This window comes from Mauremys mutica, chromosome 11 (genome assembly GCF_020497125.1).
Source record: "Mauremys mutica isolate MM-2020 ecotype Southern chromosome 11, ASM2049712v1, whole genome shotgun sequence".
Lineage (NCBI taxonomy): Eukaryota > Metazoa > Chordata > Testudines > Geoemydidae > Mauremys > Mauremys mutica.
In genome coordinates, this window is record NC_059082.1 from 82,343,259 (window position 1) to 82,362,524 (window position 19,266).

The 19,266-nt window shown below is 52.9% G+C and overlaps 1 protein-coding gene and 1 long non-coding RNA gene across 2 annotated transcripts in view; one reads left to right on the forward strand and one right to left on the reverse strand.

Moving 5' to 3' along the window:
- The window catches only part of LOC123344183 (testis-expressed protein 2-like), a 39,011-nt gene that overhangs the window by 14,303 nt on the left and 5,442 nt on the right, over positions 1-19,266 (forward strand). The window contains exons 2-11 of the mRNA XM_044980083.1: positions 56-1,458; positions 3,173-3,373; positions 3,806-4,133; positions 5,486-5,727; positions 7,493-7,639; positions 8,927-9,026; positions 11,811-11,943; positions 17,363-17,500; positions 18,350-18,562; positions 19,015-19,135. Of these exons, the coding sequence (XP_044836018.1) occupies positions 82-1,458; positions 3,173-3,373; positions 3,806-4,133; positions 5,486-5,727; positions 7,493-7,639; positions 8,927-9,026; positions 11,811-11,943; positions 17,363-17,500; positions 18,350-18,562; positions 19,015-19,135 (3,000 nt within the window). The 5' untranslated portion in view covers positions 56-81. The remainder of the gene's footprint in view (positions 1-55; positions 1,459-3,172; positions 3,374-3,805; positions 4,134-5,485; positions 5,728-7,492; positions 7,640-8,926; positions 9,027-11,810; positions 11,944-17,362; positions 17,501-18,349; positions 18,563-19,014; positions 19,136-19,266) is intronic.
- On the reverse strand, positions 6,244-9,563 carry LOC123344184. The gene is made up of 3 exons (XR_006572478.1): positions 9,406-9,563; positions 7,394-7,573; positions 6,244-6,513 (listed from the first exon to the last, which is right to left on the reverse strand). It is a non-coding gene; the product is annotated as an uncharacterized LOC123344184 (long non-coding RNA).

Below are 19,266 nucleotides of genomic sequence, written 5' to 3' on the forward strand. Positions count from 1 at the left end.
GGGCCCTAGGAGTTGGGCTCTGACCCGCTTTGATTCATTTGTGCCTTCCTCACAGAACCAACACTAGCAGTGATGTGAACAATGGCTGGTCACGCCAAAGCGTCCCTGGAGCCAGAGGGCTCTTCTCCTGCCTCCTTTTCTCCCCCGGGCTCGCCTCAGCGAAGAGACCCGACGGTCAGTTCCCAAGAGATAACCAGCCAGTTCGCCAGCGCCAGGAGCAAAGAGGACTGGGAGAACTTGGACGGGAGTGAGTTGATTTTCACCTTGGATAAGGATGAAGAGGAAGGAGCTGCCAATTCGCCTGAGAACGCTATTCTGTATGTGGACACTGGGCAGTGTGAAGGCCAACGTGGATCTTCGTTCCATAGGCCATTCCCTCCAGCTTCTCCTCCAGAGCTGGGGTTCCTGACTGACATCCCCCTCTATCACCTGCCTGGCTTCTCTCCACAGAGCTCCACTGCCCCCCCGAATCTGCAGGGCTCCCCGGGCCCCAAGCCCCTCATTAACTTAGTAAAGTCCCTGTCGACCGAGATACAAGCCAAGGAGAGCTGCCCTCTCAAGCCCCAGCCCTTGCTGAACTTGGTCAAGTCCATTTCGACAGAGATCTCCCACCTGGAGCCCGAGGTGACGCAGTCCAAGTCAGACTCGAAGCTCAACGTGCATCTGTGGAGGCAGATCACCCAGCCCAAGAGCAGAGATGGGGACTCCAGAACAGCCCCCTCCTCCCCCAATATCTCCCCTTCGGAGAGCAAAGGCAGCTTCTTCAGGGTGCAGGAGGCCAAGTTCGAAGACACAAAGAGGAGGTTCTCCGAGGCCATGCAGGAACCTCTCAGCAGGCTCAGCAAAATCATCGGGGACGAGAACAGCGTCTCGGCCAAGTATAAACTGCCCCACTCCGGTGCTTACGCCCATGACTCCCCGTCCAGCCACAGCGGGGACTGCACTAGTGCGGACGCCAAGGCTGCTAGGCCCAGCCCCGGGAAAGTGGAGAGCGACCGGCCGGGAGAGCACGCGAGCAAAGCGATCCGGAGGACCCAGGCGAAGGACGGCTTCCCCTTGGAGCACAAGTGGGGGCCCGCCTTGAACTGCAAGTACGAGATCTGCTCCTGTGGAGACGTAATCCAGGTGGTGGAAGTGGAGCAGAGCGAGAACGGCCCAGAGAAGGCGCAGCTGCGGCAGCCCCTGGACGAGCTCCCCCCAGCCCAGCCTGCCAGCCCGGTGCCATGCAAAACCCTCGCCTGCGTCGCCATCTTGGCTTACAATTACTTCATCCTGCCTCTGCCCCCTTACCTCTCAGGCCTCTGCCTGGGACTGGCCTGCGGGTTCGTGCTGGGCTTCCTGGTCATCCTGCTGTTCGTGCCAAAGCCTTCCCTGGCTCCCCAGCAGGGACGGCACCCACAGGACAAGCTGCGCTCGGAGCTGCTAACGAGGAAGCCACAGGAACCAGATGTCCTCAAGGTAGGAGATATGTTCTGGGGAGGGGGGGGTGATGCCCACTCAGTGGTCGGTCTGCTCTGGGAGAACAGCCGTTATCCAGACCACGGCTCTGTGATGTGCACAGCCTGTGCAACTCCAGGGCCGGGTAGCCGTGCTCCGAGTGCCGATCATCCCCACGGCGTTTGGGTGCTTGCAGACAGTGCCCGCCACACAGTAGCACTCCGGCTGCCACAGGAACCTCTGTGGGCCCCAGACATTTGGGCCTAGGCTGGCTGCTGGAGAGTGAATCTAATCCACTGGCTCAGTGCGTGTGACGACCAGGCCCAGCAACTCCAACAGCCTACTGCACCGCCCCGGCCTACTGCACCGCCCCGGCCTACTGCACCGCCCCAGCTACCATCCTCCATTAGCTCAGCTGGGGTCTGTCTGTTCAGGTCTAGAGCCCCCATTACCACCATCTCTGAGCACCACACAATGAATTTATCCCTACATACTCCTGGGAGGTAGGGCAGTGCTGTGATCCCCGTCATGGTAATGAGATGGGAAACTGAGGCACAGGGAGAGTACATGACACGCCCACGGTCACACAGGATGCTATAGCAGAGCCAGGAACTCCGGAGTCCCAGTCCTGTACCCATCTTTCCTCCCTAAAGCATTGCTGCTGGCCGGAGACCGGCCTCTTACGTGGAAGGCTAAGCAGCTGGGCATGAAGAGGAGCGGGGGGGGCTCCTCAGTGCCAGGTAGGTAGCAACGCGGGTTAGAAAGGCAGCAGCATGAATTACTTTGAGAGGGAAGGACGTCAGGCAGGGGAAGATAAATGCTTCCTTCTGGGCTGACAAGGTGGGGAGCTGAGCCGCAGCCAAGGCGGGGAGACACTGAGCAGGAGATTAATGACACAGTAACTCCCCGAACCCTGTTGAGCCATTGCATCCGACGAAGTGGGGATTCACCCACGAAAGCTCATGCTCCAAAACGTCTGTTAGTCTATAAGGTGCCACAAGACTCTTTGCTGCTTTTACAAATCCAGACTAACACGGCTACCCCTCTGATACTTGTTGAGCCAGGGACTGGATCGTGTGTGCACCAGTCAAAAGTCCCAGCTACCAGTCCCGCCGCCGCAGAGCAGACGCAGGCTTTGGGAGGTCCGGGCCGTGATTTCACATTGCTGGTTAAGTGTCACATTAGTTCAAAGGGAATTCTTTATCACCCCATTGTCTCCAGACATGTGTCGAGCCGGATCGCTCGGCGCTGACGAAGCCCCTCTCGGCTCCAGGGGAGCAGGGCTGGGGTCCAGGGGTTCATTTGCCGAGTTGCTGTTGAAAAGTTGCACTTTATTTGTCCTTGTGGCTTCACGCCGGTGAAAGATAATGTGCACACTCACACACCTCCGTGAACACACGCACCCCTTCCCCCTCTCCACTCAGCACACACATCTCCCCGCATGTGTGTGTGCACTTGTGCACCCCAGGCCACCCCACGTGCGACACGCACACACACGCCAACTCACACTCACGTCACATCACACCTTACCTGCACTCTCATCCCCTCCTACTCGATAGCACATTTCTCATGGGCGTGTCACAGCAATTCTTTTCCAAGTGCAAGCGACCAGCCCAAAAAACAGTCCCCACCACACTGTAGGCAGCAAGGAGCACATACCATGGCTGGTCCCACCGTAAATCCACTAGCCGGCCATGGCTGCAAGACGTAATCTCATGCAGACTTTCCCTTACAGAGCTGGATGAACGAGATGTATTTCTACGACCCGGAGATCTACCACCCGTCGCTCACTCACTCGGTGTTTGTGACTCTGGAAGGCTCTGCCATGAAGCTCTCTTACCCCAAGAACAACGTCCCGCGCCGAGCCACCTTCGAAGAAGAAACCCTCGATGTGGCCTTTGTCAGCCATCGGCACTACGACATGAGCAATGCCCAGGTAGGGCTCTGCCAGAGGAGATAGAACAGTCCCCCAGAATAGCTGAAAGCACCTAGTTTAAACTGAGCCAAGACAGGTGGGCGTAGCTTTGAATCTGAACTCATCCCATTGGGGCTGGGTGGTACAGGCCTCATGCTGGACTTCATCCTGACACATCATGGATGGGTTTTGGCCTTCAGTGAGAACATTTGGTAAGTCCTTCTCAGCCCAGCTGGACCATTTTGGCCCTTGGGACTCATCATAGCAAGGCCATTGCTCTTCCTTCACCATGTCTCCATTAAAGAGAGTCCCTGTGACTGGATGCACCGTGTGATTGTCTCCCCTGTCCCACCAGGCTACACCAAAGAACATATGCACTCCCTAGGTTGAAGGAACAGCTCCGTGTCCCCATGGCTTAATCTCCCTGCCTGACAGCATTTGTTGGTATTGCAGGTCTTTCTCTTCCCACCTGGCCTGGCCCGAAAGAGGATGTGGAACAAGAAATATCCCATCTGCATTCTGTTCCCAGACCAAGAGGACCAGAATTTCAGAAGCTCAAATGAGCATGACATGGAGCTCCCAAGAGATGAAAGCCTGAAAATGACTCAGACACCAGGCCAGGACGTCCCCCTGAAGCCTCCAGGGGACCTCCGGGAAAGGACCCTCTACCTCTTTGGAAGAACAGGAAGGGACAAAGAAGAGTGGTTCCAACATCTCATGACAGCCTCCCGAGGGGACTGTCACAAGGTGCAGAGTGCCAGCTGGAGTGAAGGCAAATTTGGTAAAACATTCGGCCCCTGGTGGCCTCTTTGCATGTAGGCAAATACAGATAATCCAATGGAGGAGGTCACTTCTATAGCCATGGGCTTTAATCGGCTTGCTGTGGGCTAAATTCACCATGGGGGTAAACAGATATAATCCCACTAAAGTCAAAGGAGTTGAGCCCAATTGTGCGAGCACTAAATCTGGAGAAAGACAGAGGGGGATGTCTGGTGGTAGATGGACCGATCAGCTTCAACCCATGCCCCAGCCTAAAAGCATTTTCAGCAACTCTTTAGCAACAGATTTGCTGACATTCTACATGGCAGGCTTATTGGGAGGTACCAGGCTTTTAAAATCTCAGTATTCATGGCAACCAGTAAAACTCTGAGCAAGAGTCCTTACGTTGAGAAAAATAATAACTAGCTTCAGAAGCTGATTCAGTTTGGTGGGATGCAATCTGGATTCATCGTCCCTGACGGCAAAGCTCACTCAGCTCTATAAACAACTACCCCTGATTGAGCTGCAGCAAAGGGTGCTGAAAGCATGCTGGATGCGCCTGCCGAGGCCTCGCCCACCTGCAGAGATATGCAGAGGGCACGCAGTGTATTGCATGGGTGACTGGGAGAGAGGCACTGTCTGGTGGCCTGAGCAACAGACTAGGAACCAGGAACTTCTGAATTCTAAACCTGGCTCCAACTCCTGTTGTGGCTTTGAGTGAGTCACTGCATCACTCTGTGCCTCGGTTTCTCTGTCTGTGCAATGGAACTAATGATACCCATTGCCCTTATAGGGGGGTTATGAGGATTAACTGGCTGAAGTGTGGCAAATGCTTTGAAGTTGAATAGAAAAATCTGATCATTACTGCTCAGGCATTCTGCATCTTCCTCCTGGGCAGGGAAAGACTCCTCCCTTTCCTAGATGCACAATTGTATCTCAGAGAGCGTCTACACTTTGAGCCGGGGAGGGGGCGATTCCCAGCTTGAGGAGACGTCTCTGCGGTAGCTCTGATCAACTGGTGTGCTATACAGAGAGCATAGCCACGGCGGTGGGAGGGGGCTAGCTGCCCTGAGTATGTACCCATCTGAGATGCTTGGCGTGTACTCAAGGTGGCTGGCCCCTCCCGCTGCTTGCCCCGCTAAGCGGCACCCCGCTGACAGCACACTAGCTCGAGCACAGCGAGCGTGAGTCCATCTCCTCCACCTGGGAAAACCTCCCCCCAGCTTGAAATGTAGACCTACCCTCAGTGCTGATGGGTCTGTCCTTCCATCCGTCTGGCTTTGCTGTACGCCATTCGCTTGCAACGCTCCTCTTTCTCCACTCACCTCAACAGAACGCAGCCAGAGCACTAGTTCCATTTGTTTCTGTTTCCAGGTTTCGGTCCCAACCAGCTCTCTAGCCCTTCAGGAAAGGGCATCAACAGCAGTGGCAGCAGCCGAGGAAGCACGGACGACATCCCTTCGTTGTTCAGACCCACGGATCTAGCTGGGACCGTCCGGCAGAAGATTCTTCTGGATTACAGCACCTACATGTCCCGGTTAGTCCAGCCAGAACCGGGCACCAGCCCTCTCCAGAGCCCCTGTCACAGCGCCATGGGCAGCCCAACCCCCCAAAAGGTGAGTGAAGCCAACGGCGTAGTCTGGTAAGAAATCCAGATGCTTAGAGAAACAGACCCGTGAATTCTCACAAAAGATTTGCCCATGCCCCTCAGCTCACTTCCTCCTTTCTAGGCCCTCTAGTCTGGAACTAGAATCTCCCAAGCTATCTGTGTCAATACGACATCCAATATATGGCCAAATTCCACAACCACTCGAGGACTCCGCATGTGCACTTCCTGACAGTGCTTTAAACAAAGGCAATGTTCATAAAGAACTAACAGGGGGTTATTAGAAATGGCTCTGACCCCATAAATTCTCTGACCTCATAAATTCGTGTTCTCAAGAGCTGGGTAGATCAGTGTCGGTGCTTCCGTTAATACTTGCGTTATAGCTGGGACCACAGTGTCATCTCATAGACTCATAAAGTACTTGAAAAAGAATGCATCATGTTATGGCAACTTAGTCAACATAGAAATTAATTTCTGCTAATTGTGAATCAATTATTATTCCAGACACTTAGGAATGTCCCTGTCATTTACATGTTACCCATTACTCCATCACAGCCTGCATTCTTGGAAGGATATTTTTGACACACTGAAAAATAAGGCAGAGCCTTCAGGTTCATTGACTTCAGGACAGTCTCTGTTGATCTATCACTCTCTTTTCCCATTTACTCCAACCCATGAGAGTGGTGTGGTCCTTTGATGAGATGCGTGGATTCTGTTAGCTTTTCCTTATTGACTCCAGGTTTCCTTGGGATCCCATTCCATTGTCTCATAGTATTTTCTTCTCTGAGACTTTCAGCTATTAATAGGAAAGAAAGAATGAATGTAGATCCTGTCTTGGGTGTAAGCAGAAGGACGTGAACAAGAGCACATTCCGTGTAAGGGAAAATCATGTCTTTCATGTCTTTCCAGATACTGAAGAGCTGACCTATGTGAATACCTGGGCCTCCTAGATGCTACGATAATATAACTAATAAACAATAGCAATAATGGATCAGAGTCCGTTGACAGGCAAACCCCATAAGATTGGCAGGGCTGTTCAGAGAAGCACCTGCAAGTCTCGATGCTTCTGTGAGCCTCTTTGGGTTGGAAGAGTAGTGAGATCACACCTTTCGGTCTCCAGTTTGGGTGTTTGCCAGAAGCACCCAGGCCTTCAGCCTCAGAGTTTAGTCCGCCCATGATACATTACTGTAAATAGGAAGCACCTGCAAGTTATCATCATCCTCACCATCCTTTTCCCTTACACAGTGATGTAAAAAGCGCATGAATCTCATCTTCCTCCCCCCTGTTTTATAGATGGGGAAACTGAGATATTGAGAGGCCAAGCTGGGACTCGATCCCAAACCTTTTCTGTGCCCATTCCCCTACTATAACCACTAGACCATGCTACATGCCTGTGCTGATAATTGTGTCTCTCTCAGAGGTACAGTATAGTTAGTTACTACGGGCCAGTTTCCTCATTGCTCTGCACCTTCCGCAGTCACTTACCCAGTGCAGCATGCGGGCAGTCTGAAATTTTTCACTCACATTGCCCTGGATATGAATGACTGCACAAGGTGCTGCGGCCCTGGGAATCAGGTCCTCTGGGGATATGTTTATATATATATATATAGTCTTTTCTAAATACAATATGTGAGTGGCAGGGATAGTACTGTACACTCATTTGATCTGATACTTACATTACGCGTCAGCATTTGTTGGTCTCATTCATTCTGTAGCGTATACGTGGCCCATTTTCAGATATTCTTATTTCTCTGTTACGCACACTCTTTTTTAAGTTCCTCAGGGAAATGAATGGCAGCAGTGAACTGTCCATGGCTTGGATGAATGCACTGGTTGGGCGAATCTTCTGGGACTTCCTGAGGGAGAAATATTGGATGGACCAAGTGTCAAACAAGATCCAGAAGAAGTTAAGCAAAATCAAGGTGAGACGCTATGGATCGTTGCTTTCCCTTGCAGAAGAACCTCATGGTGTTCCACCTGTCTCATTGGCTGGGGAATTGGTAGGAAACCTTACGACCAGGGTTCATCATTAAAGTTAAAGGGTTTATTAGGGAATTGGGAATTCATTTTTGGAATCTTTTAAAATCAAGATTAGATGCTTTTCTCAAAGACACGCGCAAGCTCACATCAATTCAGGACAGTCCTACAGCCTGTGCTATGCAGGAGGTCAGACAAGATGATCCCAATGGCCCCTTCTGGCTTTATAATCTATGAATTAACAGCGCAGTTGGGAAGCGCTTATTCAAACCCAGCCTGGGTCAGCAGTGACGGAGAGCCCTTTGCTGCTGGCTCTGGTTGCCTTTGGGCACAAGCTGGTCTCAGATCAGTTCTAAGTGGGACAGGCATCCACACGACAAAACCCTTTAGCACAATGGGTTCCTTTACTGGCTCTCTCAGCAGTTTGGCCAAGGATAAATGGGGCCATAGAGATGGCAATCTCCTCTCCCTCCCCCTACCCCCCAGAGTAGGGCAGGGACAAAGCATGTTGGCAGAGAGCAGCGTATGGGGAAATGTGCCCATCTGAAATCAGTTAGAAAAGGTCTGAAGTAGATTGGTTTTGGGAGAGGCCTCATATTGGACCTTCAATGAGCACTAGGGTTCTGTTAGTACTTGGAGACGCTTATGCTCCATCCATTAAGCCAGCATGGATGGAACAAGCAGCATGTATTAGCCAGGGTACAAATTCAGACATTCTGAGGAGCCCTTCTCCTAAAGGGTTTTCTACTCTGCCCTCCCCCAGGACTGTTCTTCACTGGGTTATGAGTTGTCCGGTTTTAATGACACGTTTAATTAAAAATTTAACCCCAGGGATCCAGCAAGTCTATACCTGTGAGATAGAGGGTGGCTTTAAAAAAAAAGCTAGACTGGAGCACAGTTTGTGTGGAGAATTGTTTGAGACGCAGAAAAATGTAGCAGCTACACCTACAGAAACCAACGGTCATAGAGAACAATCCTGCATTGGGCTTTGGGGGATGGACCCAGTAGCTCTTACACATCTCTCATTTCTACAGCTGGAATAATGCTCATCCTACTGTAGTGGCTTCACGGAGATGGGCCCATATCCTTGCTGGACAGCTCGGCCAGGGCCTCTTTAAACAGCCCAGTAGCCTCATTTCTGATTTCTGATTAATGATAAGCAGCTTCCCTTCTGCATCTGTTTGGAAGGAGATTGGGTTTAATCGTTCTCCTTTGTTCTCGCTCCAACCTAGCTCCCGTACTTTATGAACGAGCTCACTCTCACCGAGCTGGACATGGGGACATCCATCCCCCTCATTCTCAGTGCCTCCAATCCGATCATCGATAACCGAGGTAAGGGCCCCCTCCCACCCGGTTCAGTGCATTCGCCCCTGTCACTTTGCATTAACGTAGGAACTGGGCTCAAGACTTTTTTTAAAAAACATGTTTTGGGACGATTAAAGCATCCCCGTGAAAAGTGACCATCCCTTGTGCCCATCAGCCACGGACAAAGACCATTTTAGAGCAACAAGTCTGTAAAAGTTACTTGGTGGCAACTATTTGACACGAGCTTGGTTCCACCACAGCGATGGCACTGCCTGCTTCATCCAAAGAGCATTCAATCAATGGGAGCTTTACATTGACTTCCGGGAGCTTTGGGTCCGGCCCTATGGCATTGCTAATGCACCCACAACCAGATTATCCTACAGTCCAGTATTCCACAGAGACTGACCTCTGCTGTCACTCCGAGGAGGGATCCCTCCGGACACGTTGGTGGGGCTGTAAGGGAGAAGCTTGTATTGTTGCTGCCCAGAGCTTCCCTGTGCTCTGGCCTCTGATCTCCAGGGCTGTCAATCCAGCACCTTCCTCCATCATTAATTGACTGACAAAAGAAACCCAAAGTTGGGCATTTTATAGAATCATAGACTATCAGGGTTGGAAGAGCCCTCAGGAGGTATCTAGTCCAACCCCCTGCTCAAAGCAGGACCAATCCCCAACTAAATCATCCGAGCCAGGGCTTTGTCAAGCCTGACCTTAAAAACCTCTAAGGAGATTCCACCTCCTCCCTAGGGAACCCATTCCAGTGCTTCACCACCCTCCTAGTGAAATAGTGTTTCCTAATATCCCACCTAGACCTCCCCCACTGCAACTTGAGACCATTGCTCCTTGTTCTGTCAGTGAACCAAACGGAGACAGCTACAACTGGGGGCCACTATGAACTGGAGGGTTATAACTGGGGGTGCTATACACTAGGAACCCACCCCCCGGGCAGTGAGAGCCCCCCGCCCTGGTGGAAAACAGGGCAAGTAGAACACCCAAAACCAATCGGCCCCGTCCCTGAGGGGGCCATTGCAATGGGAGGACAGGGAAGGGCAGTTGTCAACGCTGCTAAGTGTCATCCCAGGGGAGCCCTGGGGACATGGCAAGCTGGCAGTCTCCTAGGGGAAAGGAAGAAGTGTGTCAAGTGGCAGAAGAGCCCAGGACTGCCTCAGGGACAGGGAAAGAGAAGGCTTGGAGTAGCGGAGGGAGCATGGGGAGGGGCCGGGTGTGGAGAAAGGCAGGCAGTGAGGCAGGGCGCCGGAATTAACTCTTCGAGCACCACAGCCAGCGCTTCCACGCCCACACCCACTTTGTTCCATACAGGTGGCCACTTGGAGAGTCACGTAGCAACCAGCCTGAGGGTAGCAGAGGGGTTAGCCACTCACAGTGAAGCACAGCTTGGAACAAAGGCTTATGGGAAGGTCACAAACCCTTTCCCAAAATGGGGTGCATTTGGGGGAGATGCCGCTGGATCCCCTAGACTGTGGCACCCGTCTTTCTCCATCCTAGGCATCCCACAACCCAGCTGTGGCAGCACGTCAACCCTCCCAAGTCTCCAGTTATCCCCTCTAAAAAGGTCATCCTCCCCCCCCCCAGGAGTTCATTCAATAGAAGCGCTGGATTAATATTTCATCCCCACACACTGTTCCAGGGACTCCTTGCCATGGAGGAATAAAGCTTGTGTTGACTCCCCCATCCCTCATGCACGTCCCCGCGCATCCCTCCCGATCTCCCACCAGCACCTCGGTCTCCATTCCAGCTGTGCAGCCTCAGGTAAAGCAGGCGAGAGCACGAAGGGACTCAGAACATTCACGGCCTGCTTGGGAATGCACGACCCACCGCCCACACTCCCAGGAGGCGGGTGTCAAGGGGACAGAGGAGCGGAAAATAAAGGGGCCACGCTGAGCCTTCAAACAGAGCCCTCTTCCTGCTGCCGGCGGCCGACTCAGCACAGTAATAATCGCTCTGTGCAGCCAGAAGCCAGGGCAGTGCAGTCCCTGCTACGGGCGTCACAAGAACCCAATGTGTGGAACAGGGATCCTGCATTATTAATGTCAGGATAAAGGCCTCGCCCAGGATTGGGGCCTCACAGTGCTAGTGGTTGTGTGTATGTACGCGCACACACAGGCGCACTCTCTCTCTCTCTCTCTCTCTCCCACCCCCATTTCACAGGTGGGGCCCAGAGAGGTTCAGTGACTCACCCCAGGAGACAGTGGCTAAGCTAGGAATTTAACTCAGCGCCTCCTGCCTCTCAGCCTAGGGCACTGCCTCCGGAGCAGCCTCCCTGTATGATGGGGGCAGCAAGGCAGCTGCTACCCAGCCAAGGCCAGGGTGGCTGATTGAACAGGGTAAATTCCACAGTTTCCAGGGTTCGAGACTCTGTCACCTGTTCACATTGAGGAGTAAACAAAGGCTCTTCTCCTCTGGTGGCTCTTCAGGGGCCTGTGTGAGAAGGGTCAGTGACCGGACCCCAGTTCCCACAGGGCTGGCGTCCCTGCATGAGGCGCCTTTGCTGGCAGTCTCAGCAGAGCAGCCCAGGGTCCCGAATAGAGAGGCAGGCACGACGGGGCTGAGGGAGGGAAGGCTGGATAGATAGGTGCTGAGCTCCTCCCAAAAGGTGGTCCATCCCGGTCTCGAATAAGGCACCGTGATGAGGCAGCGTGGGGAAGCTGGTACTGCCCGTGTGATACCAGCTCTCGGGCCAGTACCTTTCCCAAGTACCAAGTCCAATGAGGCTTTGTATCAGGCACCTTGCATCCTCCCAGACACCGCAGATTCATGGGACCGTGGGTCACCTGCATCCCGTCCTCTCTGCAGGGCTTTGGCTGGACCTGGAAGTCATCTACAACGGCGCCCTACAGATGACACTGGAGACAAAGATGAACTTGTGCAAGTTGGGGAAAGAGGCACTGGCGGAGGAGAGTGGGCAGGCGGCTGCTGATGGGGAAGGGTAAGTCACTAAAGCGTTACTGGGCCCTTCACTCCTGCGATATAGAATTATAGAAGATTAGGGCTGGAAGGGACCTCAGGAGGTATCTAGTCCAACCCCCTGCTCAAAGCAGGACCAAACCCCAACTAAATCATCCCAGCCAGGGCTTTGTCAAGCCAGGCCTTAAAAACCTCTAAGGAAGGCGATTCCACCACCTCCCTAGGTAACCCATGCCAGGGCGTTACCACCCTCCTAGTGACATCAGGGCGGGAGAGACCCTGGACCAACTGTTCCTCCAGAAGGTAGTCAGTTCTGTAGCCGTGCTCAGTAAGAGCCCTGGGTTTTGACGTGACTATGAAGCCTTTGTGAATTAATTCAAGGCACCCAGGACGCTGCATTGTTCTGTCTCTACACTGAACAGAAAGCGTTTTATAATTCAGTGCAGTCTGCAAAATCATGGGTCTGAAGGCACTTTGCAGGGCTCTGCGGGCAGCAGACCTGTACATCTACAGCTCACCTCCCTGCCAGGTGGCACAGGCCAAATGGATTTAACTCCATGTTCTCATCACGCCGCCTTCTAATCAGAAGGAACCTGGTCAGTCTTGATCTGAAGCAGCGTCTTAGAAGAGATCGGATTATTCCAGAGCAATGGGACAAGGTGTCTGATACTAGGGGCCGTCCGGAGTCACATACCATCCAGCTGTGGCAGAAGGAATAAGTCGAATGAAAATAAATCAACTCAATTTGGAGGGTTTTATCAGGCCATCTGTGCTGAATATTTTCCATTTGTCTGAGCAGGATGGAGACAGCTGGGAAGTTAGTTCTAGGAAAGAGTCATTAATAAAATAAAAAGATAAGAAGTGCGTGTCTGTGGCTTGTTTGTCATGACCAGCTTGTGCGCCGAGTTAGCTGACAGCCTCATTCCAGACTTGTACTAATCTCTAATCGTTTTATCAGTGATCAAAACAAAAATCTGCCCCCTCCCCATGTGCCACTTTGGGTTTTTTTTAAATCAGGACAAAACGTTCTGTCTGGAGCTGTGAATGTTCTCATGGCCTGGTGTTATTCCCACCCTGCTCCTGGGCACAGAGCCCCTGGCCCCATTCTCCATTTAACTGGGCCCTGTTGAAAGCACAGATGGGCTGGAAAGTTAAACCTTTTGTAACAGGAACAGCTTTAGGCGATGAGAGGGGACGGCCCAGAAGTGGGTGAATTCTGAGTTGCTCCAGATAACGTAAAGCGCATGGGAAAGACAAGCATAGAAGGAACGAGGCTTTTGCTCTATGCTGCGTCCTGCTCTTCAAAAAGAAGTCTGCAGGGGGACAAACGTCATAGAATCATAGGGCTGGAAGGGACCTCGAGAGGTCTCTAGTCCAGTCCCCTGCACTCATGGCAGGACTAAGTATTATCTAGACCATCCCTGACAGGTGTTTGTCCAACCTGCTCTTAAAAATCTCCAGTGATGGAGATTCCACAACCTCCCTAGGCAATTTATTCCAGTGCTGAACCACTCTGACAGAAGTTTTTCCTAATGTCCAACTTAAACCTCCCTTGTTGTAATTTAAGCCCATTGCTTCTTGTCCTATCCTGAGAGATTAAGAACAACAATTTTTCTCCCTCCTCCTTTTAACAACCTTTTATGTACTTGAAAACTGTTATCATGCCTCCCACCCCCCCTTAGTCTTCTCTGGCCTCTCCCTCTTGGTTCAAATGCAACTCCAGGTTGCTAGTGCTCTTCTTACCATCTGGAAGTACATGAAATAAGGTGGTGGATCTTGGTCTAGCTCGTGGTGGACTTGTGTTCACAATGCAGCCAGCAAAGCTAGCTGAGAAGCCAAGGGCTGGTTAAGCACAGAAACTGGATCTGCTGCAGCCCACTTACACAATCTTGTCTCCGAGATGGTGGAATGGAGGAAACTTGTACTGGCCTGGCCTTTGGCTGTACTTGACCAGCCGTGAACAAGGTTGTCAACCACTCGTAATGAATCATGCTAATCACATACACCTGGCCCGTCCTTCTCACAGCATGTTGCAAACCTTCACCTATTCATCAGAGAGTGATCTGCTGGGATGTACTTAGCACTATTGGAAGAGTCTGTTGTACAGACTGAACAAAAAGACAGTGCCTGCCCCCAACCAACTCCCAATCTAGGACAAGAGACGACTGATGGATACAGAGCGAGGGATACACGAGACAAGACTGGTCAGCATGATAGGCAGTCGTCTCAGAGGCCGAACCATCATCAAGTTTTTTGTAGACCTCAACAGCAAAGGAGAGTTTGGAGGAGAGATCCAAAGGAGGATTATGAGGTAGCTTTGTGGGTGTTTATGGGGAGCTTCTCCCAGACGTGATGGGAGAAAGCACGAAGGTGCTTGTTTGAAAAAGTAATGAGTAGGTGATGGAGGCTGGAATCATGGGCAGATGGGAGCTGACATCTCAGTAGCAAGTGAGAGATGCTAGGTAGGCTGGGGGTTGAAAGTGAAGACAAGCAGCTTCTGAGAGATGATGAGCTGCTGGCCGAGAGTTTTAGCTGCGTGGATGGATAGGAAAGGCCACACCTTACCACGTATGTAAAAAGAATCTGCAAGACTTAGACACAGCCTGGATGCGAGGAGCCTTGAGAGAGATGCGAGTCAGAGGCAGGATGGTGGTGTTATCATGGTGATCGAGAAAGGAGCTATGGCGGGGGGGAATTGAGGGGAAAGATTAAAAGCATTGTTTTAGCCACGTTGAGCTTGAGCTGACAGCTAGACATCCACGAGGAGAGGTCAGAGTGACAGGCCGAGATGTTTGGACAGGAGGAGACGGGTTTGGAGCAGAGAGGTAGAGCTGAGCTGGAATTGCAGGTTGTAACAAGAATCCTCTCCTGGGCCAGTCCTCTGATGGAAGATGATGGGAGTGTCAGGCGCAGCACCAGGATCTTTGTCGCATGTGGGGCTGCTTGCCAGGAGCCCAGATGAGACAGCACCTACCTTGCTTCTGATTCTGTTTTCATCCTGGGTAAATGCACCGAGCCATAATAATTGCTTCGCTTCTGTCTCCCTTAGTGCAGGAAGAGAAATTGCTTGTGGTTTGAGTTCACCAGCAAGAAGGCCCGGCAGCTGATTGGGTTTGCACGGGGAGGAGGTGGCCAGGGGCTACATTTTAAGGATCCAGGGGTAGCATTTGACTTTAAGGCCAGTCACTCCTGCTTTGTTGCAGCTTTTGCGGGTGGGGATATTGGAAAGCTGTACATCCCAGCAGGACGTGGGGATATTCTGCCAGGGATCATCTGCATAAGATGTACATCCCCATAGTGCTTTACCAAGATAAATCACAAATAGCACAAGGAGAGAGATTCAGAGGTTCTGTCTCTTGCGAGATACAGCAAAGGTGAAAAGACCAGGCCAAATTCAGCCCTGGCACAGCTCCCACAGTGAAATTCCTGGATGTGCACCCACTTACACTGGGGCTCAGCAAGGCCTCATATGTTTTCTGCTGCGATTTGAAAGGGGAAGGAGAGTGATGAGACAGAGGGATCCAGGGAGGCCGTTCCAATTGGCAGGTGCTGCAGAGGAGAAGGCTCTTGCACCAGCCACAGGGAGGAGAGTGACAGAGGAGAGGCTGGCGCTGGAGGAATGGAGAAAACAGGTTGAGGGAGTGGAGAGAAAGCAGCTCGATGAAAGTTTTAACGTCACGCTCAGCGGTGCATTAAATCTCTCTGCAACTGGAGCCAAAGCTCTTTGCTTCACCAGCTTCATGCTGGATTTGCGATACCTCAGAGCCAAGATGACTCTGCGTGGTTTCGACTGCGAGGCGTGCACTTCCCTGCCTCCCTACCACTCCAAATCTCTCGCCTCGCGGAACTGTTCAGCCCTGGCAAGGGGATGGCATCGCGCTGACACAGGAAAGGTAGCGACAAGCCTCCTTACTTAGCTGCATGTTAACAATGCGCTCGGGCAGGGAGCAGCATCAACCTTTGCCTCCCCCAGTACAGCTCTGGGGGCGTCACTAGATAACAACTCTCCAGCTAACACCCCTCCCCCACAATGCTGGCAGTCTGCATTCCCCCTGCAAAATCCTCCCCGGCCTGGCACTGCATGTAGGTCAGCGTCACCAGGCCATTTCTTCTTAAAGGGGAGTTAAAGCCGAGATCCCTCGATAAAGGACTTAAATAGAGAACAATGCTGCCGGCAGGGTCGTGCCCCAGCTATCAGCACAAGCCGTGCAACAAGAGAGACCCAGGCATGATGCCGTTTGGCCTCCGCTGGGGTCACCATGGACTGGCAAACCCAGCGAGCAGCATGAAGAATCCCAGGAGATCAGCCCAGCTGGGGCATCCTGCATGGGAGATGGCTCCGGAGCCCCCCAGCCAGCCAGCTGCCCAGACTCTCCTGCACTTAGACAGCGCTGGGTAAGAGTTTCAGAGCCCCTTTCATGGCACCTGGCTGGGCGTCCACCTCCAAACTCTCACCCCCAGGGCAGCTCGGGAAGTCCCATTGTCTGCCTCAAGCTCCAGGACCTGCCAAGTCCCACTAATCCCCTCACCTTAGAAACTGACTTGGAAGAGCCCCATTGTAGCAGGTTCTGACCTCTCCAGTGTCAGGCGTGGCCATTGCCTCAGTTTCCCCTCTGATACCATCTCCCTCTTGCTCAGCTAAATGACACTCCTCCCAGGCCGGGGTAAGGAAAGTCCAAATGAAGTCTCCCCTGGGTCACCAGGCCAGCCTGCTCCAGTCACTCCCCGCTCTGTCTCCCAGGGACCTGCAGGAAAACCAACAGATACACACCCCAATCTCCCCTGCGGGCCAGTGCCCAAATCCCCAGTTGCTCACCCACTTTCTCCAGGGTCCCTGCAGGTCTACAGGGAACGATAAGACCTCTCGGTCTGTTTCCCTTTGCAGAGAAGCCTGCAAGCCCTCCCATACCCACACACACCCAAACCGTGTTCTTCTCTGTCCTGGGGGGAAAGAGTCAGAGATCTGCTTATACCCTCCTCCTTCCTCCCAACATGCCTGGCTATAATCACCCACAATTCCCAGTGGTCCTGGGAGCTGTAAGTCCCAGAACGCCTTGGTTCTGCGTTTAAAATGAGAACAGGCTGTCCCGGGGCTGTAGCCTTAAAGGGCCAGGACACCCTGCTGCATCCAGGTTCATCCTAGTATAAGAAACAGAGGTGACCCTGCCATGTGTCCCTGCCACTGGCTCCTCTTCCCAAGCACCTGGCCCATGCTGCAGGGCTAGAGGGACGACGTCAGGGCCATGTTAGCCCCAACAGCCTTTGCTGCTGGTGTCTGTCTGTCTGTCTGACACCAGAGAGAGCGCTGGCACGCTGCGGGCTTATACAAAGAGCTGTGGGTAAAGGCTTGGCTAGCGATCAGGCCCGTGCAGTCTGCGGGTGCCGCAGCACAAGGAACCCTCCCCCCCCCAGGGACTCACCCGCTCCCTCTTTGCTTGCAGGGCGAAGCCTCGGGTGATCCTGCTGGCAGACAGCGATGCAGAATCATCCAGCGCCGGCTCCTCCGACGAGGAAGACGTCCTTGCAGCAGAGCCTTCTGGAGCCCTGGGAGAGAGGATCGTCCCCCCTCCTGCTGAAGGGTAAATAATTAGTAATAAAATAGTAATAATAATCCCTAGCCCGCTTATGGCAATTTCCCTCAGTAGATCTCAAAGCACTTTAAAAAGGTCACAATCATCATTCCCATTCCACAGATGGGGGAAACTGAGGCACAGAGTGGGTAAGTGACTTGCCCAAGATCCCCCAACGAAGCCATGGCAGAGTCAGAATCCAGGTCTCCTGCATTGCAGTCAAACAACCCCCTCTCAGAAGAGGGGCTCCTCAGCTAGCCCTGCCTGCGGGGAGCCATTCGGGATCACAGCCACTAGACACCACACGATGAGCAGGGGACGGCTGGCTGGCTGGCTAGATCATTGAGTCTGACGTCTCCCCGATGAAGCTATTAGGGAAATCTAGAAGGAGAAGAGTCGTAGGGGTGTGAGAGTCTCACACCTGCAGCGCCTCCTGCTGGGTGGATTTCCGTGTCCTGGGGGCCACGGCGAAGGGTGGACTGGTCCTGCTGGAGGAGTGTCGCAGTGTCATGGACTGCGGGGTGGGAGGTTCTGCAGGAAGTGAGAGGTGCCTTCAGGGGGGAGGGAGAGCTCGGTGGTTTGCGCATTGGCCTGCTAAACCCAGGGTTGTGAGTTCAATCCTTGAGGGGGCCACTTAGGGATCTGGGGCAAAAATTGGTCCTGCTAGTGAAGGCAGGAGGCTGGACTCAATGACCTTTCAAGGTCCCTTCCAGTTCTAGGAGATTGGTATATCTCCAATTATTACCTCAGGATGAATGGGGTGGGGACCAAGTGAGGTGAGGCCCCAGCTTAGCCCCCTGCCTTGGAACAGCCCCCCTTCTTCAGGCTGACGCTGACTCTCCTCTTCCCCCTGCTTAGCCACGGCGGCAGCAACAGCACCAGCCGCAAGATCCTGCGCTTCGTGGATAAGATCGCCAAGTCCAAGTACTTCCAGAAGGCCACTGAAAACGAGTTCATCAAGAAGAAGATCGAGGAGGTGTCCAACACGCCGCTGCTGCTGACTGTGGAAGTCCAGGAGCTGTCCGGGACCTTGGCTGTGAACATTCCTCCACCCCCAACAGACCGAATCTGGTAGGAGCGCCCTTGGGTCCCACCACGCGGTGATTCGCCACAGAGCCTGGCTTCTACTTCCCAGAGCTTAGTGGAACATGGTCAGGGAGTTTCGGCCTGAGATTTAGGATTAGGAAACTCAACATGGGCAGAAATATTCTCCCAAAACAGGGCCTGGATTGCTCAGGGGATTGGGCCAGACACATCACACTTTTCCCATCAAGGTCAGGGGTTCAAATCCAGCACCAGGTAGTGCTAATGACAAAAATCTCTTATGGTCTGATGGCTGTTCAGTGGGTCTCAGCCCACCTCCTAATGGACAAGTGTCCCGAACTGGCCCTTTCTCTGGCAGTGTCAGCAGAGAGGCCAACAGCTGTATGGGCCATAGAGACTGCACTCCCCTGTCACCAGGCCATGTCTGCGGGAGCACAAGGAGTTTGTGATGGTCTCTGCTTTCTTCCTTCCCCCTCCAGGTACAGCTTCCGAATCCCTCCCCAGCTGGAGCTGAAAGTCCACCCAAAGCTGGGTGAGCGGGAAGTCACCTTCATCCACGTCACGGAATGGATTGAGAGGAAGCTGCAGCATGAATTCCAGGTACCTGCGCCCAGAGCACTGGGAGAGGAACGATGAGTGCACTGGGGATGGATCAGAACCAAGGATGGGGCAAGTGGGAGCTAAACAAAGTAAAGATGGGCCTGCAAAGTCTGGGGCCAGATGCTGCAAAC